General features: G+C 37.9%; 2 protein-coding genes across 2 annotated transcripts in view; one reads left to right on the top strand and one right to left on the bottom strand.

Moving 5' to 3' along the window:
* The first annotated feature begins 2,387 nt into the window (after nt 1-2,387).
* LOC140927972 (cilia- and flagella-associated protein 20) lies at nt 2,388-9,687 on the top strand. The gene is made up of 7 exons (XM_073377681.1): nt 2,388-2,598; nt 2,689-2,768; nt 2,958-3,069; nt 3,180-3,302; nt 3,652-3,717; nt 7,322-7,432; nt 9,336-9,687. Exons 1-7 carry the CDS (start codon nt 2,515-2,517, stop codon nt 9,339-9,341), a joined length of 582 nt encoding a protein of 193 aa, XP_073233782.1. The 5' UTR covers nt 2,388-2,514; the 3' UTR covers nt 9,342-9,687.
* A 1,696-nt stretch (nt 9,688-11,383) lies between these two features.
* LOC140927970 (cleavage and polyadenylation specificity factor subunit 1-like) overlaps nt 11,384-23,238 on the bottom strand; it is a 69,867-nt gene continuing 58,012 nt past the window's right edge. Inside the window, exons 38-42 of the mRNA XM_073377674.1 lie at nt 21,701-21,748; nt 21,022-21,162; nt 15,053-15,182; nt 12,507-12,645; nt 11,384-11,621 (exon numbers count right to left, since the gene is read on the bottom strand). Of these exons, the coding sequence (XP_073233775.1) occupies nt 11,574-11,621; nt 12,507-12,645; nt 15,053-15,182; nt 21,022-21,162; nt 21,701-21,748 (506 nt within the window). The 3' untranslated portion in view covers nt 11,384-11,573. The remainder of the gene's footprint in view (nt 11,622-12,506; nt 12,646-15,052; nt 15,183-21,021; nt 21,163-21,700; nt 21,749-23,238) is intronic.

Raw genomic sequence — 23,238 nt, forward strand, 5'->3', positions numbered from 1 at the left:
AAATGTATGACGGAAATCCAGAGGAAATCGATTTTTGTTCTAGTTAGCGCGAGGTTCGATTTAGCGAGGGTCCGAGTTATCGGAACTGTTAATGCATCAGTCAATTTCAGCTGCTCCCGCCCCTCCCCCCCGGGCTGACCCCCGGGCATGTATTTTTTTGCCTTGGATGGGGACTCTTGAGCTGTCGAATCCCCCCGGGTGGGGACGAAAAAAGAGGGAAAATGCCTCGTCCTCCGTCAACACTGCAACATTTTTCATTGATAGCACCGTCGAATAGTGCCACCATCTAAGATGACTCGACCCAGTTTTTTTGGGGGGTACCATCCTACTTTGAAGCTCTCTGGTATCCCCACCTTTACTTTTATCGTAAGTCTAACACATAGAATCGATAACATACAGATCAATCTACAATATAACATAAAATTTTAGGCGATCGGAGTAAATGTCACGTGGTTATAATGCCACGCCCGTTTTGAGGTCCGAGTCGAAAATCTGCTGTTGCCGGCATTTTTTCGTGAAAATCTCTCGGCTACACATAGTGCGCATTAGTGCCTTGCGCTGAACAGAGTTTCACCAAAATTGCAAAGACCCGATTCGAGAAATTCAGCGGTTTCCAAATTTAGGTCATAATTTATGCGAAAATGATAAGCAAACTTTGGAAACCGCTGAATTTCTCGAATTGGGTCTTTGCGATTTTGGTGAAACTCTGTTCAGCGCAAGGCACTAATGCGCACTATGTGTAGCCGAGAGATTTTCACGAAAAAATGCCGGCAACAGCAGATTTTCGACTCAGACCTCAAAGGGGCGTGGCATTATAACCACGTGACATTTACTCCCATTGCAAAATTTTTATGTTATATTGTAGATTGATCTATATGTTATCCATTCTATGTGTTAGACTTACAATAAAAGTAAAGGTGGGGATACCAGAGAGCTTCAAAGTAGGATGGTACCCCCGCAAAAAAACTGGGTCGAGTCACCTTAAGCATTTTAATGTGCGATTTTTTGTATCAATTATACGTCTTCCTTTGTAATAGCGCTAGGATTATAATGAAGACTTCACGCCGCAACGACATATTTATAAATATGAAAGGATGTTTTTTTAAATAATATCAATAGAAATTTGTTTCAATAACCAAAAAACGTTGATTCACGTCCGTCGATAGCTCCAGATTTCGCTGTATGTAATTCTGGCTTGATAAGCAATGAAGAAATGCATGCATAAAATCAAGAACATGCCTTTACAACCCTCTTTAATTTTTTCCTGTCCTTGACAGATGAGCCAATCTGCTTTCTTTTCCGGTAAAATCCTCTGTGTAGTTATATTCTGATAGGAAACTGCGTGCGTGTCAAGTTGGGGCTTCAGTTGGGAATGGCCCCGGGGTTGGCAAATGCCCGGCCCGTGGGCTTCACAAAATTTGAAAATGCCCCACCCCAGGGACTGACAAGGCGGGCAAATGCCACGCAGTAACCGGGGGGGGGGGGGTGGGGGTGGCTGGCCGAAGCTGGAATTGACTGATGCATAAATGGTAGACGAATATCCATTCGGAACGTCCCAACCGGGAAATCGTGACTACCTTTTCAAAATTTCTGCTTATCCCGGGAATTTTCCAGCGGGACCAACCAAAAAAACGTTTACCATTTACATCCCCAAAAGAAATTACGGGGAATTTTTGGTAAATGGTAAACAACTAGGGTAAACTCCCCGTAAACTCTGGGCGCCTTCCATTTAGTCAAAATTTCCTGAAATCCGGTTCGGCGGTAAATGGAACACGTTTTGTCGGTTCGTCCCACTGGAAAATTCCCAGAAAAAGTGGAAAATCTAAAAAGGTGGGCCCGTTTTCCCGGTTGGAATTTCCGAACGGAATTTCGTGTTTCATTTACACGCTTCTCGTCATTTGTACCAGTTCCAGGTCCACGGTTGGGCACCGCGACGTTACGGGGTTTACGACCAAATGGAACAACTTTTTACCAATCGGAAATTCCACGTTGCTCCCACCGAAATTTCCGGTTTTTTTCCTAAATGGAAGGTGCCCTTCGATTCGGAGCGTGGGCTCATTTCCCCAACAGCGGCTAGTAATCGAGCCTGGGGCCTGCGGGCCTGCCCTTTCCTTAAACATTTTCTGTAATTAGCTGCCTTGAGTTTTCGAGGACATTTTCCTTGAAGTTTTTAAAGTGATTGAAATCATTTTAATTTTCTACTTCAATTTTTATTATATCTTCAAAGACATTCAAATCTCATTTGTTCAAATTTGTTCACTATCTTTTTGGGTCGACAATATTCTGTATGGTCCCCTAAGAGTGGCATCTTTTTCATGTGAAAACGAGGTTGTTAGAGCCAAGTTTCCATAGTAACTCTTCTGCCGCGCATGGACAAACACTTCTCGCGCCTAGCGACAGCACTGTTCACTTGAACTTCAACACACATTCGGTTGGTAGTCGAGAAAGGTAGAGGGAGCGTCAACCTCTCCGAGAAATATTTGAAAAAAAGAATAGAGTTTTAACAAAGAAAATATGTTTAAAAACACATTTCAGTCGGGATTCCTCTCCATTCTTTACAGTATTGGTAGCAAGCCGTTACAGATATGGGACAAGAAAGTAAGGAACTGTTCCATATCCATGCTACAACCTCATTCTTCGTTTTTTGCTATATATGCTATATTGAACACTTCTTTTTTTCATTTTTAGGTGAGGAATGGGCATATCAAGAGAATAACTGACAACGACATTCAGTCTCTAGTTTTGGAGGTTGTAGGAACTAACGTCAGGTATAAGCAGAGACTGTTGATTTTAAAAGAGAATTCACCTCTCCCACATATCGCATGAGCTAGCCCGTTTGAATCAAGAAAGTCAACGTAAATGCATATCAGAAGACCTTTTTATCCTTTTGTAGTTCACTTTACTTCATCAAAATGAAGCGACTTCCTGCTCTGAGCCGTATGTATTTTTTATTTCAGTACGACTTACATTACCTGTCCCGCTGACCCCAAGAAGACGCTTGGAATCAAGCTACCTTTCCTGGTGATGATCATAAAAAATTTGAAAAAATACTTTACTTTCGAAGTCCAGGTAATCAGCAATGATCTTTCTTACGATATATCAAATTTTCGAAGTTCCAGATCTTTTTGTAGTTACTGAAACTCAACCTTACAATCTACAACTCATTTGTTGACACTAAGGTCCTAGACGACAAGAACGTCAAGAGGCGATTTCGCGCGTCAAACTATCAGTCCACTACACGAGTAAAACCCTTCATTTGTACTATGCCGATGAGACTGGATGACGGATGGAATCAAATACAGGTGAATTTTGAAATATTTTGTTGGTACATTTAGTTGCTAACTGCATGTAGCGTGACAACGTGTAGAACAATCTGGTATTTGATTCACGTACCGCCAGGAGCCTACATGTAAATCTTATTCGATTCTTATATTATGATGGCTTTCGATGAATGAATTTCTTTAATTTAAAATGTAGAGGAACACATCCTACGTGTTAAAGTTTTCAGTGGTACATTAATGTATGAAAGGAGGAACAACAATTAAATATTTTTTACCGATGTTGTTGCGCTAGTATAAATGTAAATACAGTACATTTAATACTTTGGCATTTGGTTTAATGTAAACTGGTATCTTTCATTTTTTTTTCCAGTTTAACCTTTCGGATTTTACAAGACGGGCATATGGTACAAACTACATTGAAACACTTCGTGTACAGGTATTTTGTAACCTTTGCTAATTTTAAAAGAGCCTCTGATTGGCCAAGATTCTAAAGCATTTTATACATCTCGTCTCCTGTGATGAAAGAGTTTGTTCATCGTGAAAAATGTGTACAAAGGGTTTTGTTTATTTTTTGGTTCACGATTGTCACTTAGATATTGATTGTGATGTTTTGACCGCATAGGGTAGGTCTTCATCAGGTGATAGTGTTGGTTCACTGAATAAGGACTAGTAGTTGTACCACCGTGATTGGTGTATCACATACCTTGCTGGTGGGTTTCGATCCAAAGCATTGTTGGCATTATAAGTACAGGAAACTGTTCTCTCAGTGGTTTATTGTGGTAGGGATCAGCGGCTATGTAGTCTGATTATAGGCATCCCCTCTTCAGGAATCTAAATTCCTCTGTCCTTAATGATGTTATCAGGGTGAAGTCTTATGTGAATACTCTCCTTAACTCTATGAGAGTACCAGCAGGGCTGTCATTAAGAGCTGGGGGCCAGGGATTTCCCCCAGATACTATGAATGTGGTCCCCTGCTACTTTCATTGGAAAATAGAAGAAAAATAGAACCAAAAGGAATCTCTAGCTGTTTGATTCCCCACCTACTTGTTGTATTTACCCGACAACTAGAAATCTGAGTGACAATCCTGACCAGTGAGGTTCTCGGTCAATAAACTTAATGTTGTCCCAGATCAGATAATGCCCAGGCTTATTAACACGTTCAGAACAGCTGAAGTTTGTGTTTGTGAAAGCTGTATATCCCTATCGTATGCCTTAATTCTTTCATGTGTGCACATTCTCATTTTGCCTTTACTACATTTACATACTCCACTCCATCTTGTTTCCAAAGATCAACAGCATCCTTGATGGAACAACTCGTGCCAAGTGTGATTTTAGTGTTTTGTCTGACTTGAAAGCAGATCATATGCCATGCTGATGTAGGCAACAACGAAGTGGTTCAGATAACCCTTTGATGTATCAGGGCTGTCAGAAAGTTTTTAAGTAGCAGGCTGATAATGAATAATAGGTGGCTTTGGAATGGTTGCACCAAAGGCAGTTCCTTAGGGCTTAGAATAGGCATGTAGGGACATTTTGAAATTTAGAGTCTCGGAAATCATGTTTCCAGGGGTTTTCAAGAGGTATTTTCCACCAGGAAGCCATTGTTTCATCAGAATACACGCAAGACTGGGAACAATGCTGTCAAAATGTCTCAGGCATTCCATGACATCGCACGGTTCAAATGTTTCACACATCTAAACCTGTTTAAATATGCATTCAATATCATTAAAACAGTCCATCTGACAGGGTGCAATAAAAATCAGAAACTGTGCGATATTTTCGGGTAGATTGTGCAATACGATAGGACTTTTATGCGATAAATTATACGATTTGTTCAGGGCTAATTAACATTGTTTTACCAGGTTTCAAAGGAGAAAAATCAGTTTAATGTTGTTTAACAGGCAATTTGAATGTAAAAGAATAATAAAACATCTATTTTAAAACAAGATAGTTAAATTTGTCCAATTATCTTGACATGGAAAAGAAAACAAATAGAAAGAAAGAAAAAGGACACTTGTTTAATCTTACATGACGCGGTTACACCACTGACCACACTGCTTGTCTCTGAAATGAAAATGGCTGCCCAGATACCTCGATTGAAGGTTTCAGATGTCTTGCAAGGCTTTCTTTAGTGGCAAATCACCTTAAATAATGTTAAGATTGGGAAAATGTGTGATTTAAGTGAGAATTTATTGTTTACTTTACTTGAATTTAGCGTTTTTTTTTTACGAACTATGCGATTTTTCTCAAATTGTGCTATTGGATGCTATTTGAGGTCAATTGTGCGAAATTGCACCATTGCCAGGGCTTCTGATATTTCGCGGAAAAAAAAGCAAAATTTCGCGGGATTTTCAGGGGCAAATCCGCGGAAAAATCGGCCGATTTCGCGGGAAAAAAGTCAAAATTTGCAGAAAAATCGGCCGACTTCATGGGATTTTCGCTGGAGAAAAGTCAAAATTCGCCGGAAAATCGTTCGATTTCGCGGGATTTTAGCGGAAAAAAGTCAAATTTCGAAGGATTTTCAGGGGCAAATTCTTAGAAAAATCAGCCGATTTCACGGGAAATTTCGGGGGTAAACTTCGCCAAGAAACAATCAGTAAAAAACAGCCGATTTCGCTGGATTTTTTTTGGGCAAATTTCGCTAAAATCAATCAATTCTGCGTCGATATGACCAGCGTTGTTTAACGTTGTTTTTTTAACAGGGATAATCATTTGTTCTTTCAACAACAGTTTGCTCGAGAAATGAGCGAATGCTAAAGCTATTAACATTATGGTTAGTGCCCAGTTTTTCGCAACATTAATCTAAGAACGCCTGGTAGTTTTGGGACGTTGTTTACTCGTTGCCATGACGAAGTTTCAAGATAAATTTGGACGTTTGGGGTGAATAAAACAGGTCTAATGGCCAAGATAAGTATTAAATACGTTTGCCGACAAGTGTTTGGAAATATTTCTGGCGGATTTCGCGGTATTTCGCGTTTTTGGGGGAATTTCGCGGGATTTCGCAGGTCCGCCACCGCGCGAAATATCAGAAGCCCTGCATTGTGTAATATCAGATGGCCTGTTAAAAAAAAGGATATTTTACAATTTTATTCGATAGTGCTTATTTTTTGTTAGCAGTTATGGTAGAAGGAGATGAAAATAGCCAGCTAAGGATGGCTAACTAGCCGGTGGTTTTGGCTGGCTATCAGCCCTTATTGACAGCCTTGATGTATGGCAGAACCGCGGTAGATTTAATTTTGGTTGTGGGTTTTTATCAGATGCCTCCCGGTTCTTGGATTTCGTGATGTTAGCTACAAACAAATAGGGGTATCCATTAGAGACAAGGACAGAGGATAAATGCTTCCTTTCCTCAGAGATAACTCGGTGCTGGTTTACTGATGGTATTTTTTGATCAATACTATTGGCCATTTCGAAGTTGCATAGGGAACTGGGGCAAGTTTCAAATTTAAATTGATTGATAAACTGACAGCACCATATAAAAGGTCATGGTGAGATTGGTTGTTTGGCCAAGTTTGGTGCTCTAAAGTTAAACAGGGATCAAGTTATGACTCTTGCAACATATTTAAAGATCCATGCGAAAGTCTGTAATTTTATGACAGTGTCCCCCCAAAACCATATAAACTCTTATTTTTTCATGATTTCGGTGATATTCCTGAAAATGGGCAAACATAGTGATTTTCGAATTAGTTCCTTCCAAGTAGTAGATGCATGACAAATTTTACAGTTAAACAGAAAAACTAAAAGGTATTTTAAAGAGTTTATTCAACTTGAAAAATGACTGGGTTCTGCAATCACCTTCAGAGGTGTGGAAACCTTGAAGTAAAGCCAAATTAAAGCCATAAAAACTTTCACACATTCTTTTTGTTGTGCGGATCAAAAATTCATTACTGTAACAGTTACAGACTGTATGGTCATTGGACACAACAAGACTGTTCAAGATTCTCATTCATTAATTTTTCTTAATTTTATACCACTGATATGTGTGATGTGACCATGCACCTTAAAATAAACACTGAAGTTAGTTGCTGTAACATTTTCTTCAGATTCATGCAAACTGCAGGATCAGACGGGTGTATTTCTCTGACCGACTTTATTCAGAAGATGAACTTCCAGCAGAATTTAAGCTATACCTACCTGTACAAAATAAAGCTAAGGTAAGATTGATTTTATAGCCAAATTCGTCGTATCGAGCTGCTCGTTTGCAAACTTCAAATGGATTTTTCTGTTCCGTCAATCATTGAGTGGGGTGGAGTGAATGCAAATCACAATGCAACACTTGCCCAGCTTGTCCTGCAAAAACAAAACTGAGAGTGACTCTAGACTACTCAAGAATAGCAAAGGAAATCATGATGATAAGTGGAATTTTTGTCAAGGGCAGGAGGTAAACATTGCTTTATTCGTGCAAGAGACAAGAATAAGAAAGATCAGAAAAATCTTTGAAGAAAACTAGTAGATTATTGTCCAAAACAGGGTGATCACAAGCAACCAACCTTGAAACACCAAAACAAACAAATTGGATTGAAATGCACCAATCAGAAGTAAAAATGTGTTTCCTAAGAGGAAAACAGAAAAACCCAAAATTCCTTCGAAGTTTGCAAAACGCACAACACAATACAACGAATTTGGCTATGAGTATAAACAGTGTGAACGTAATTGCACCAATGGAAATGAGAGTTGTAAAGTTAGAAAAATTACATGAATTCAAAACAGCAGTATTTTAAAATTTCACCGTATGACAATATCATTATTACATTTGCATGCTAAATCTCGGCAAGAAGATTCCTGTCAATTTGCCTTTGGCCACTAAGCTAGCCAATCATTGTGGTCCAGAGAAAAGTGATGCTCTAGCGTGACTCAGGCATTATTATTTTAGAATTCATGTGTAAATGTGACTTGGATAAGTAATAGTTTTGCAAACATGTGACTCGAATTATTTACTGTTTTGATATCAGGCCTATAGCTATCATTTAGGGCAATCTATTAACCAAAAGTGTTTGAATCTGTTATTTGGGGGCTGCACAAGTAGTTAATGAAGTATCAGTTGTGATTCAGTGTCACTGGCTGAAGAGTAAAAAAATGTTTGTGGTATATTGATTTAACATAATTTTCCACAATTTTTCCAGTGTTGAGAAAGTAGGGAAGTTTTGATCCAAACTTTGCTCGTTAGGAGCTGATAATTACTAAAATGATTTACATCTAATCCTTCCCTCAAATAAGGGGTGGCGAATGGTAAAATCCGAGACTCGACGAGACGCTGAGATCCTAGTTAGAAATCCGAGCCCGAGACTCTTTGATGAAAAGTTTCGAGACTCAAAAAAAGTAAAAACAAACCATGAAAAAATGAGACTTCGAGACTTATCAAAAACGCTTTCGAGATTTCGAGATCCTGCCAAAATTTTCCGAGACCCACGTTTTTCAAGGTACCCTTCGCCACCCCTCAAATAATGTGGAAATGGGGGACCTTACAGGAAATTGATAGAACCACAGACAATAATTTAAGGAAATGCAAAAAGAACATCGTGAAGTTGAAAAGCTGAACATTAATTTTATCTATTCAGGACATCCAGTACCCAGTATAAGGTTTCAAATACTCCATAGAAGTAGTATTCCTTTGAAAACAAAATTTAGATGAGAAAAGAACAGTGATGATACTGACTAAGAACACTGGTTTTCAAAAGGTGTACAATTCTGTAACCGATAGGCCATTTGCACGATGATGTCGTTTTACTCCTACGACCACAATTCTTTTCGTTTTCCCTTTCATATATAAATTATATGGTAATCCCAGCAAGGTTTAAATAACAAAAACCCTCATTTGCCCAATAAAGCAAAATTCTGAAGGAATCTGGTCCTTGTAGTTAGATGATGTCATCATGCAATGGCCTATTTTTAGAGGAGGAAATATGGGGATAAGCCATAACCTGTCAGCGGTAAAAATGTTTGCAAAGTTTTGGTAAAGAACAAAATCCAAATGTCCAAGATGCTAACAAAATAAACAAATAACAAAAATGTAATGGAGTGAGATGTCACTGATGATGGTTCCTTTTTTCCTTGCAGCCATGAAAACAAACATGTCAATTGTCAGAGGGGATTTCTTTCTTAAAGCCAGAAAATTAAACTTATTCTTTATCTTCTTGCTTGTTACAGTCCTTTAAAAAGGATGGTAAATTTCAGTGTTTAGTTTCACAATATTTTTAAAGCCTTTTTGTGCTTATATGTTAGAGATTTTTTGAACCTTATTAAAGGTAAAAACAGGAGATAAATTTTATGCTTTGGATATAACTCACTTTGATTCAAATTGACTACACAATTTATGAAATGTTGGACATTTTTTATCCAACCCTCATCACTGTAAACATTGTATTATATCATTATTTGTAAAAAGGATAAATAAATAATATACCACAAAGTCTTGCCTAATTTTTTAAAGAAAGGTATTTAAAATTATTTAACCCATTTACTGTACAGTGACTATAGTGGAACTAAGGCTCTGGAGAAAACCTGTCCCTGTTAGGAGGGTCACCCTCCTAGCTGAGTCAGCTTTAGCAAGTGTTTATATGGGAAAAAGGTGACCGGCTTGCCTGAGCCAACAGTGTTTGTGGATGCTCTGATTGTCTTGCCCTGACAAAGTTGATCCTGCTACATAAGGCAAAGTGTTTGTATGGATGTAAAGTTGGCCAAGCTAGGAGGGTGACCCGACTAGCTGAGTCTTTTCTTTTCTCAAGTGAACGGTTTGCCATGTATTGTAGGTAAATGTATGAAAGTTGGCTCATGCAGGGTAGCATCTCTATGTTGGACAGGTTTTCTCCCCATAAAGAGGACCTGTCTTGTCGAATGTTACACCATTAACACCCATGGATATTATATTATCTTGTACTCAGCTAGAACAGAAGACGAGATGCAGGAAAGAAAGTTGATACAGTGTTTCAAAGTTCCAAGTTAATTTTACTTTCAGAGTTTTCAGGAATGATTTATCCGGAAAATTATGCCTAAAATTGTCTTCCTAAGCCACTTGTGACATCTTCACTTCTATAACCATCAAAGATGAATTTGAAGGAGAAGAATTTCTCCTTTTTTATCTGATTATTACTTTTGATTCACAGCTTCATTGGAAAATAATAGAGTAAACTTAATAAATTCTGTGCAAGATGAAGCATCTATCTATAAACCCAAAGGCCACGCTGCTTTTGAATGACACTATTTTTTCTTTGCCAGTTCGTTTAGTTGAAAGTTTCTTTGTATCAAAGTATTTTCGTCAGCGGTTCATGCATGAGACCCCAACCCAGCTCACTGCACATAAGAAAAATGTCACTTTTAGTAAAACAAAGCATGAATTTCCACATGACAAGTGGCCTCTGTGTTTCAACGATAATGCAAAGAACCATCTCTACTATCGCACTCTCGCGTCTCTAGTCTCTACTAGCTGGTTATCTTTTAGCCGGACATATTAAAACGAGGAAAGCGAAAATAAGACGCGCGTGACTTGGGAAAGGGGGCAGTGGCGTTTTTCGCATTTCTTTTTACTGAACGACTTTTCACCACTATCTCGGAGCCTGGAACAGGCAAGTTATCTTTACGCTTGAGGGACACCAACACGGCGGATAACAACCGTTGTCAAGCTGTGTGTCACGTGGATGAAAACCGAGAATATAAAGAAGTGCATCAGGGGCAAGCCTATTTTAAATTCAAGCTTTATTATGAATACTGACTTTAGATACGTGGATGGTGTCGCCCAAAAATGTATCCCAAAGTTTTAGTATATACTAAAACCGTGGATAGCGGTTTTCGCGCGCTCTGATTTGCTACCCAAGATCGAGATATCCAGGGCTATTCAACTCCGAGCGATGCCAAAATCGCATAAGTTACGAGCAAAATGGGTTTCTGGTCAGTAATACCGTGACAGAAAAAGATTTTAAACTAATAAACTACGAAGATATTCCCAACAACACGAAGAAGGCGATGCAACTCGGTTTGGAAGTTATCAGTCAGGTACAGCTTTGCCTGTTTAACCTGAACTTATCGATGAAACCGGCAAAAAGGTTTTTGTTCACAAATGCAAATTATTAGACTTGCGTTACTTCATTTAGCTGACAAAAGCATAAGACTAAGTTAAGTGACTTCAAAAGTTTATTTGACGGCGAGGAAACGTGACGGCAGTTCGGTCATTTGCGCGCCAACGTGGCGTTTAATAAGTAGTTTTTGGTATGTACACTTGCTAAAAAACAACTGCTTAAAAAGAAAAGAAAAACAAATGACATTTCTTTTTACGACATCATTCGTCTGGTAATGGCTGGTTCAAAAATGTGTGCAAGCTCTTTCAACATCCATCAAGTCATCGAGAATCTAGAAATAAAGAAAAAAATGACGGGTAAAGAAATTGTCAGGAGAGTGCTAAAACTTGCGAGCGCACACCCTGTATTAAGCGGTCCCCCACCCTGTTGAACAAAGACCCTGTATTTCGTCTATATTGTTAAATAACAGAAATGGTCACAGAACTTGAGAGAAAATTCACGCTTGACAACTAAGCTTCACAAACTATTAACGCACTTTGTTTAGCAAATGAGCTTTCAAATTTTTTAAGGACGCGCAAAGATAACGAGATTGATTAATATTTTTAAATGAAGCTATGATCGTCGCAGTGGCAATTGCAGCAATTGCAAATTATCCCGAAATTGGAAAAAGAATTTCGGGACTTCAACGGGATTCAAACCCATGGTCTCTGCGTTCGCGTTGTAGTGCGAGCTACCAGTTGAGCTATGAAGACCCATACATTGGGAGCAGGCCAGTTTATTGAGTTCATCTTAAGTAAATGGAATGAAACATATGCAATGATGTGAACTGCGGAAATACAAATTCTAAAATGAAGATATGATCGTTGCTTAAATTGCAATTACCACTGCGACGATCATATCTTCATTTAAAATTCGCAATTCACTAGTTCACATCATCTGCATGTGTTTCATTCCATTCACGTTTAAGATGAACTCAACCAATTGGTTTGCTCCCAATGCATGGCTCTTCCTAGCTAAATTAGTACAGCACTAAGGCGCTAACGCAGAGGCCATAGGTTTGAATCCCGTTGAAGTCCCGAAATTTTTTTTCAGGTTAATTTGCAATTATTTAAATTGCAATTACCACTACGACGATCATATCTTCATTTCAAAGTTTGTATTTCCGCAGTTCATATCATCTGCATAAGAGATAAATCTAATTACTATCATTGCATACCTGAGCAGGAGTAGTTCCAATTTTCTTGGTGACTTCAAGTCTTTCCATTGCACCCAAATGAGCAAATTTGCTTAAAAGCTCTCCATCTAGGATATTCTTGTGAGCATTGTTCAGGCTGCGTTTCTTTCCGATGACATGTCTGTAATAAAGATAGCATTTTATTAAAGACATGCGAATTCTAACATTTTTCTTTACTTAGGCTCTTCCATAATACAGTGAAACTAAGTTGTAGTGCTGGGCGGGGTCTCATGATGTACTTCAACCCCGCGCGATTGGGCTCTGTTGTAAGTCCTCGTAAATGAAGCGAAACAAAACAAGAGATCGACCTCTATAGTTTACTTCATCTATTTTCAACCAGTTGGTACTGCTCTGCCTTACTGCTTTGTAATAGTGTTTGTGTCAGTTGGTTAATGACATGTGTACGCCGGGTTGAGGTTTCTAATTATCCACTCACACCCTTGTTGGGCCTACAAACAATTTTACAGGCAAGCCATAATGTTACACGCCTTTTACTTGTCACTACCCAAAAACAGGTTTTCAAATAGCAGTTATCAGTTTCATTACCGTAAAAATAAATTCATTTTCGCCTTAAAAAAATTATTGAAAATTTTTGAATGAAATAAAACCTCAGTAGCACATATTGGCAAACGATTAAATACAATTGCATTTCATAGCAACAATGTAAAAGCATCAAGGGGGGATTGCAGTTAAACGCTTTGTTTGCATTTCACGTGAGCACTTTTCCTTGAAAATGTCGTCAAAATACCATTCGATTTTAAATTTATTGCAATCAAGGTTATATTCTCTCGTATTTTTCCATTATGGGACCAAAATGGACACCGCCTATGTCTCATGATTCTATCGATCCAACTGATTCGACTTTTGAAGATGACTGGGATAAGTTAGAGATCAAACTTAACGAGTAGGTTAAATCATCACTCTCGGGCCTCGTTACGAGCATTATGCAATCTCATGTCACTAAGAGTTTCAGAGATCTCTGGCTGATAGTATCAACTTCGATGCCGCCGGTTTTGAAACTCAACTTGGCTCATCGGAAAAAGAAGATAAATGAACTAATAAATTCAAATCAAGCAAAGACAACCAAACTGGATGAAGAGTTAACCAAACTTAAGAATAATCTAACGCTGAAAGACAAAGCCATAGCAGGTCTTGAAGATGACAATTATAGACTATCACAAGAAGTAGACGACTTGGAGCAATACACAAGAAGAACCAATGTTCGCATCTATGGAGTTGCTGAGCAGCCAGAGGAGAACAGTGATAATCTTGAAGTCGACTTCTTCAAATCTGAACTAAACGTGGATATTGCTTCAAATGAAATAAGTAGATCTCATCGTGTAAGCAAGAAATCCGGAGCCGAACCAAGACCTATTATTGTGCGGTTTACTAAGCATAATTCTAAAGTTGCGGTCATGTCTCGCCGCCGTGGGCTCAAGGAACGTTAACGTCCATTCAACCTTCCAGAGGATTTAACCATCAATCGCCGCGAAATTCTTAAATACTTAAACAAGGATATTGAAGAAGGCATTGTCAGCAAAGTCTGGACTGTGGATGGAGTAATATCTTTTCGGCCTTCTGGTGACAGCTCAGTCATCGAGTGCTGTACTTCTTTAGAGGATTGTCAGGAGATCTTAGCTAAGTATTGCGAATAGTCTGAAGTTATGTTTATTTACTTGTAGTGACTGACAACTCTGTCATTGAACGCTGTCAATCTAACTTTTTCTTGCAATAACTGAATTGCACTACACTACTATTAATAATCTTTTTTTTTTCTTTTGCACATCTGTATTTACCTTTATGGCACCCAAGAACTGATTTCTTGGGTGAGTCATTGTATATATTTCCTTATTGCTTAATGATAATATTATATATAGTTTTTGTACTTACAGGCAAATAATATTTGAATTCGTTATTAGTTAAGTCAACTTGCTTAACACTTAAAACTTAAGGTTAAATTTAAATTATTTTTTTAAAAATTTATTTATTTATTTATTTGTTCCTTTTTTTTCTGTTATTGTATGCCCTAGTATGCCAAAGTATGTCAAAAATCCGTGTTCTATATGCAAATTTCGAGTTCATAATAACCACAAAGCTATCTTTTGCAATATTTGTCACTTATGGACACATCTGAAATGTGCCCCACTTTAACTTTCAGAATATAAAGACTTGACGCATTCTAATGATGACTGGTATTGTCCTAGCTGATTGATTTTGATTATTATTGATTTTTTTAAAGTTAAATTGTTGTATAGAGTCTGAAAATAGTAGCTACACTTGTAAAAGTTATATTTAAGTTGACCACAGTTTTCAATCTATTTGATTCAGAGAACATCTATTGTTTACTTGTTGCCCTAATTATTTCTAGAAGAGCAGGTTTAACCTGAGTATAGATTTAACAAACAACAAAAACGACAAAACATGTATTGATCTAAAATGAAGAAAACCATTAAAATGAACACTTAAACTTGTTAGTATTATCTCCGACAACTATGTCCAAACAGCTTAACTGTGTCTGATCACCTTACCTAAAAGCCTTTGGATTGAGTCCTGCTATGTGTGGAATACACTCAACTAGTTTGGTCTGCAGCATGTGAAGTCGCCTGTAAGTTTTTTCTGTCATTGGTAACAGAAGTCCAATGCCTCCATCCAGAGTACCTGAACAATATCACAATTCAGTGCGATAAGTATCACCAGTTAATTATCAGTCAAACAAAGGAGGAAGAAGAAAGTAAATTAAAAAAAAAGAGTTCGTAAACAATAGTAAAAAAAGTTCAGTATTGTAGTTGACGATTTCAAAGCCTCTCATCAATCTTTTTCAAAATTACAAAACGCAAGGGGTATCAGCAGCTCAAGCTAGAGTGGGTGTTAATTATGCAATTGATGCAAAGACAATCTATCTAGGCCCCCTTCCCTGCTTGTGGAAGAAGATCAGTAGACCTTATTTACGATACCCGCCATCTTTACACGCGCTTAAGGACTGATAGGATAAATATGACATCACGTGGTTTCTAAGGGGGGGGGGGGGGGGGGACAAGTGATAAAATCTGCCAAGAACAGAAAACGCGGTCGAGTTTGTTTATTTTAGGCAACAGAAAATGAGCATCTTTTTATTTTAAAGACGATAACGGAAAATTACGGGTGGAAATGATCATTGTTACTTTTCTGGATGAGTAGCAGCCGCAAATGTTCTCACACTAGTAAAACTTGTCGAAACTCGAACCGTACATTTTGCATGACTACTAAATCGTCGTTTTTGTTTTGAGAGAATAAACAAACTCGACCGGAATTTCTTGTACTGTACCCCGTGACGTCGCTCTTATCCCATCAATTTATATTTGGGTTGGTTTTCGGAAAACAGAACCACTCAAGACCGGCAAAACAGCGTAGCATATGGACAAAGAAATAGCCTCACTGGAGCAAGCAGCAGTTTTATATCTTTCACGCATATTTTCACAAAATGCAATATTTTATAAATAAATCAGTTTTATTATTCGCTGTGGCTATGTGGCCGGTAACCGGTCAAGATTTACAAAACACTAAATGACCGGCAGTCCGATATTTTGACTATAGTGATTGGGGTTCTGGCGACACTGAAAATACTAATGAGGGTTAAGGACTAACCATACTTATTAGGGTTAAGACCTGAGAAGAGGTGATCAGGGTTGACGGTTAGCTTCTATTTTGGGTTGGGGTTTCCGCCATAATATTTGAATAAAATCACCATCTTGCAGCGAAACCATGGTGGGCCAGTGGTTAGAGTGTAATAGCGTGCAGACCCTACGCTCCGGGATAGAATCCACTCATATTCGAGTGAAGTTTTTTTCTTTTGAAATTGAAGAGACTTACTCTTTGACAACATTTGTTGACCAGAAACTAAGTTTCTCAATCTATTCTAAATCGACATATGATAGTTTGGTCTTGCTGGGATTCTTAGATTTGTCCAAATTATTTTAAAAAAATATTGGACTTGCCGGTCATTTAGTGTTGTGAAAATCTTGACCGGTAACCGGCCATATAGCCACAGCCTTTATTATTTTCCAAGCAAATTTCCTTCTGTGCCTAAGAGGGAATAACACAACCAGCATAGGAGCTACGAGCCCGAAATTTATGTATCACATTTATCAATAATTGAACATAACTGCCCTCCAAAATTGTTTAAATTGGCGTTTGATTCGTGACATGGTTACTAGGCCAAGTTAATGTTGTGTTTTCACGTAATATATCAAACATGAGATGCAGTGTTTCATCACCAGATGAAACACCGAGAAGAGAGTTGAAAATACGACGCGCAGCGGAGTATTTTTGACGAACTTCGAGGTGTTTCATCTGGTGATGAAACACTGTGTCGAATGTTTGATATTTCTTCTCAAACAAAATCATTTTTGAAGGAGAAATTAAGGATGCAAATACTAAGCAGTGTTTCATCCGATTTCCAAACACTCATTAAACATTAATTTCCTTTGTATTTTCTTAATGAATTATTAATGAGTTTGAGAATGTCGTTTCTCAAACCTATCTTGTAGCACAGATCACAGTCGAACAAATTTCCTCAAACTTGACAGACGAAATAAAACACAGTCTTAAACTCAAGAATTTTAAGTTTCGTGGAAATCGCTCGATTTTTGTACAAACAGAAAGACAATTTGCAAAACACCATAATCAGAAAATTTGCTTGTATCGCCAAATCAAAATTTCGAAATAAATTTCATTTATTCAGTTGAAAGCGAGAATGATTGAACTTATACATATCCCAAATCGAGAATTATCCGTTCACTTCTGACATATCACCTTCTACTAATTAATTCATTCACACCTAATTTTCCATTTCTTCACTGTTCCTTGCTTACTCTCCAGTCGACAAGACGAATTCACGAAAAAATCTGTCAAGTTTTGTCAACGAATAAACAAGAATAAAAATTCACAAAAAAATCTGTCAAGTTTTGTCAATGAATAAACAAGAATAAAAATTCACAAAAAAATCTGTCAAGTTTTGTCAATGAATAAACAAGAATAGTAGTGATAGAGAGTCATTTTACGCCGTTTTGGTGGATTCCCTTCATTACATATGCAGGGTTCCCTCGCAAAAAGTGGATTCCCTTCATTACATTATTTTTATTTTTTCGTGTTCCCGGATGTTCCGGGATGTTCCGGAATGTTCCGGCATGTTCCGTGTTCCTGGTTTTATCGACGGCCGGTTTCTACTGCAGAGCTGAGCCAATTTGTATTCAAATGTCGGCTTTTGAACTCGCATAACTGAACTGACGAACGGCGCGTAAAGCAGTATAGAATGTTTTCACTCACGTGGCCAGCATATATGCAAATTTATTGTAACAAAAGAATGCGTTTGGATAAGAAAAGAGTTCAACTCCCAGAGGACTGGTTTGGGACACACACATGGCCGCCGTTTCATTGTTTTGGGACACCAATATGGCCGTCGTGACGTAATGTGAAAACACTCTAACTAACCTGTTAAAAAAGTAAGGAGTTGGTCAAGGGACAACTTGGAGCGTTATCACGCAGGAAAAAAAAACAGCGCTAAAAAGGCGTTTTGAGGGTCTTTTAGAGGAGCCGCTGATGCGGATTAGGTTTTATTGTTGAATGAGTTTGTGAAACATTGCCGCATAAGTCAGTTGAAACACATGTCCAATAAAACTGGCTATCATTTGTCCCTGGACTTGTTCCACTTCACTAGCGCTCGATTCGACTTGCATGTTTGGAACAACGTTTTAACAAATATTGGTGATAGTAAGACGTTTTTCTTAGCAAGGAAGGCAATTGCAAGGAAGATAGCGCTTTCCAAATCTACTCGCTTCCCGGCTCCCTTCCTCTTTGTTTTTTTTTTTCGTCCCTACACAGGCAGCCCAAGCGCACCATGTTTGGGTTCGGGCTTCAGAGGTCATTTGGTTGGAATATACTAGAATTATTATTGTTTTATCTGATGCCAAATAAATGCAAAAATCTTAAAGATATGAAGTCTTCTTGTTTGTCTGTCTGTACGAGTAGCCTTTAAGATAACGAAGGTCGAGATTTCTTGCATTATACTACTACATGAAAAATTACTGCAATTTGATTGGCTTAGAGCAGTGGTATTTCAGCTTAATTTGAAATACCTACATGTGAAAATTACAAACCTTTTGCGGGTAGCGGTATAAACAAATAATAGCATGAATTGTGCGTGATATTTGGCGTAAATACCACTCGTGATATTTCAAAATTGCCTCAAATTTCACTTGCCTAACGGCTCGTGAAATTACGTATAACAATTTCGAAATATCACTCGTGGTATTTATGCCAAATATCACTACAAATCATGCTATTACCTATACTTATTACATGTGATTCGGGCGGGCCCTTATTGTTCGAATTTTATCACATGTATTCGAATCTACAACGCTAAGAAAAAACAAAAACATGATCACGCGAAATATTGATTCAAAAAGCTCCCTTACCTTTAGTTCACAGCCACTCTGTGTCCTACGGCCGGTTTAAGCGCCGTTTAGTCGACTTTCTTTCCATCGAGTACTGAACACTATAATAATTTTATAATAATTTTTTTCTTAGCGTTGTAGATTCGAATACATGTAATAAAATCCGAACAATAAGGGCCCGAATCACATGTAATAATGCAACAAATCTTCGTCATCTCAAAGGCTACTACTACACTGTCTACACCCGAACTCAAACATGTGCGCTTGGGCTGCCTGTGGCCCCTACCCACAATTCTCTGTTTAACACAAGTGACTGCTGGTCGAAATAAGTGCGCGCCTAAAGCTGGTTTCAATGTCGTTTAGCAGTTTACATTTCGTTATTGGTCACCTTGAGAAAAGTTTCCCGGAGAGCATCATGTAAAATCCTGAGATAGGACAAAGTTAAATACGATTCGCAGAGTCTGCATCGTCCAATATCGTATTGTATTCTCGTTTCATTTGGCTAAACGATCAATCACCCTGATCCAGGCTGAGACGGAAAGGTAAGGTACGATATTGTTCGTTTTTCTAAGGTGACCACTAAGTCTTTGGCCTCGGGAACAGGCTTTTAGAAGTCAAATGAATTAGGTGAGAGCAAAATTGCAGGCGAACTTTGACACGGGCCAAGACTTAATTTTTTCTGGTGTGAAAACAGGGACTATGCTGGTCTGCAGACCGTGTGACTCTACATCCGCGAACTTGAATAAGACGACTGTAAGAGAAAAGTCAAGGTGTGTTTATCTAGCAATAGGCTGAGTTTTTCCGAGTTATTTAATGATATTTCGCTTGTGTTAAACGTCAGAATATTATGCGTGGTTGTGGATAGTCGTATCAGTGCCGCGATAGTGTGTGATTTTGTGATTTCCGCATGGTGTTGACAAGCAGAACTCAGACAGGTATGTGGACTGGTTGAGCTGTTGCACCAAAACATTCTCTGCCAGCCATAAAAACGTTTCGTCGGTGTTCAGCTTAGCTGATTGTGCCTTGAAAAACCAATTCTCGACTCAGGAAAATTGCAACTAGGTCCTAGTTTCAGCGGACTTTTTGGTTTGAACCATTTAGGGCGGTTTTTGCATATAGGAAAGTGATATTTGTGTACTGTTTCAATTAGTTCGTTGTCTATTCCATGCGAAATCCTGTCGTTTATCGGACCGCGAAAAAAGTAGATTTTTGCTAACTATTTAAGATGTTAAGTAAGCCTTAACCAGAAACTTTTTGGCGGCAGTTCACTAGACTGAAATGACACCGGTTTGAAACTTCACGGAGTCAGATTATTGAATAAATGTTCTAAAATTTGCATCATTTTAAATTTGGACCCGTAAAAATGCTTCTAGGCTCCAGTAACTTACTGCCCGACGTCAGATAAAGGCTTTTAATCAGCCTTTGAATGATTTTTTATTATTTTAAATTCCGTTAAGTAGTAGAGAATGAGTTAATTTGTTTGCATCTACAAGACATCTACAAATGGTTAGACTTTCTACTCTTCTCGGATGAGGACGAAAAACCGTAGGTCCCATCTCACAGCACGTTCACTGATCTGTTCTTTTGGGACGTAAAAGAACCCACGCCACTGTTCGAAAAGAGTAGGGGACGTAGACCCCGGTGGTGTGGCCAACCTTTACGGGTTGTGGGATTGGGTAGGGATGGCACCTTGTAAGCATGTCAAACTAAGACTAAAACTAAGAGGTGGGAAAATATAACCCCGCTGTAATTAGATCCAATTTCGAAGGATTTTCCAGAGGAATTACTTCAAATGACAGGAGCGACAACCTTACTACCCGTTTTCAGCAACTGTAAGGTATTTTGATGTAAGATAGTTGGGTCTCATCCTTGAAGGATGATACAATTGCTTCATAATAAAAAAAGCCATGTAAGAGTAATAGGTGACTGCTCTACAACTTCAAAGTGTTTTCTAGATCACAGTGGGGCGGGTGGTCAGGTGTATATATTTATTTATTGTTTCCATGAGTCACTAATTCACTGAGAGGAATAGATATGGCTGAATGAAAAGAAGTCAAAAAACTCACCAAAACAAGTTAGCTGGCGCAAGTCCTTTCCTCCTACTTTCCCAGTTGCCTTTGCACGAATTCTAAAGAATGATGTTATGTTGGCTCCCACATTGATGTCTGCACGCTGAAGTAGCCGCTGACCACCAAAACTTTCCAAGGCTGTAATAACATTATTCAATGTTGCCAGTTATAAACCAAAATACTGATCAAGTTTCAAGGTCAAGCTACAAAACTAACTATTCCTTAAGATATAAACAAGAATAATCATTTCAAATATAGGATGTCCCCAAATAAAAAACCACAAATCACGTGTCATGATGAGTTCCAGTTCTCAGTTTCTTTAGTTGTTTCATACTTTGAACTCTAAAACAAAGATAACGAATGATTCGGAATATTTTTGGTCATTTTTCAACAACCCGGGATTTGAAATTGAAAAATTTGAAGGTGTTATCCTTTTCCATCCCTGCCATAGAAAGACAAAGACACAAACGTATGGTTTATCTATAGCAGTAGAGTAATCTTAAATCAACTGAAACAATGTATCAGGGTTTTCTTTGATCCTAATGTGTTTTATAGCTTTTAAAACACGCCCCTCCCCCCTCCCCCCCTCCCCGCAAAACAAAAAAGGAAAAGGAACGAAATTAATGACATAGCTCTCTTAATCTTTATCCTTATTCGTGATCAATTTTTAAGTCACCTTCTGGTTGATATGTGAGAAGCAGCAAGTTCTGGTCAGCATCAGACACTGTTAAGGGAACAAGAGTTTATTCATACTTCAGATATTTTTCCGCACAGATGGAAGGCTGCCAAGTTAATTCTACAGATTCTAATAAGAACGAATTAAAAATATAACTGTCATAAAAGCATAATACTGTTTACGGTCCACAAGTTGAGGTAAGTAACAGTTTAAAGGATTTGAACAGCTGAACAGCGTTATTTTGTGCTCAGGAGATGGTCAAAGAATTTCTCTTCGTCTCCACAGAGGTGGAAAGAAATATATTTTCCAATTCCTGTTGAGGTTGAAATTTAAGAATTATGCTCTGCAGCAACACTTACGCTATATCTATTTTTTTCCCAGAATGTATTGCAGGAGATGGAGGTCAACCATGTTTTAAGAAGCTAGTGAACTGAGCAGCCATCTAAACTATGGCCCTTTTTTAAGTTTGTTGTGTTTGTCAGTAGCTCTAGTGAAGTAAAAAATGAGCATAACGCGTAGTAATAGGGCTAGGGAGAACACATCAATTTCCCTTTTAAGTCACTTACGTAAATCTTGGAAAAACATAAAACAGGCACTTGGCGGTGACTTAGCTTTGTGTCATCGGAAACGCTAAAGTTGTCTTGAGCAAAATACCGATATGTATCACAGAAAAACAACATACAGAATGAAAATTCGTGTACATGGTAATATATTCAATATCTCCGGCTTTGTCTTTATACTCATATGCAGCTCAAGTTTTAATGTCGTGCAGTAGAATGGTGGAAAAAATTTACTATTAACATTGTATTCTTGACATGAGTGTTTAAAGTAAGTCTTTCGATTGAAAAGGAAAAGTAAGTCGTGGAGCGGACCAGAAGATTTGATCGCGAGATTGGAAGGAAAACGGTATGGAATCGCCACTATCCATCACTCTCAGACGACCTTGCCAAAAATACATATATTTATAAATAAAAATGTGGCAACATGTTTTGCAGTTATGAAGAGGGTTACCTGCCCAAAAAGGAAATCTTGTGTAATAGTACTCTGTGTTTCATCGCTATCACATCCTATAATTTATTGGAGTGCCGACATAAAGAACACTTCGGGGTCAAGCATTTAAAAAACCCAATGCAGCGTTAATAATAATAATAATAATAATAATAATAATAATAATAATAATAATAATAATAATAATAATAATAATAATAATAATACTTATTGCTTTGTATTGTGAAAATATCAACCCAGAGAAAGAAATTATCATCTGCGCATTACATTGACTCCTTAAAATCCTACTTAGAGATCCTATTTAAAAAGGCTACATTCCTGGTACATTTTATTCTAATTCTAAAAATTCTATTATGTACAAATCGTACTTAATAATTTATTAAAAATAATAAATCTAAAATTCTAAAAACAATGACTAATTATTCCTTAAAATACAAATCCCTCTAATAAAAAGAATAAAAATTAAATTAAACAAATGAATTTTGATTAACGAGCCTTTTTAAAAGCATTAACTGAAGGTATATTTCTAA

Source organism: Porites lutea, chromosome 2 (genome assembly GCF_958299795.1).
Source record: "Porites lutea chromosome 2, jaPorLute2.1, whole genome shotgun sequence".
Classification (NCBI taxonomy): Eukaryota; Metazoa; Cnidaria; class Anthozoa; order Scleractinia; family Poritidae; genus Porites; species Porites lutea.

Bases quoted from the DNA above. Each gene is read 5' to 3' on its own strand.
- LOC140927972 (XM_073377681.1), top strand. From the start codon at position 2,515: ATGTTTAAAAACACATTTCAGTCGGGATTCCTCTCCATTCTTTACAGT. The intron at 2,769-2,957 runs GTATAAGCAGAG...TTTTTATTTCAG, and splicing joins GTTGTAGGAACTAACGTCAG to TACGACTTACATTACCTGTC. The intron at 3,718-7,321 runs GTATTTTGTAAC...CATTTTCTTCAG, and splicing joins TTGAAACACTTCGTGTACAG to ATTCATGCAAACTGCAGGAT.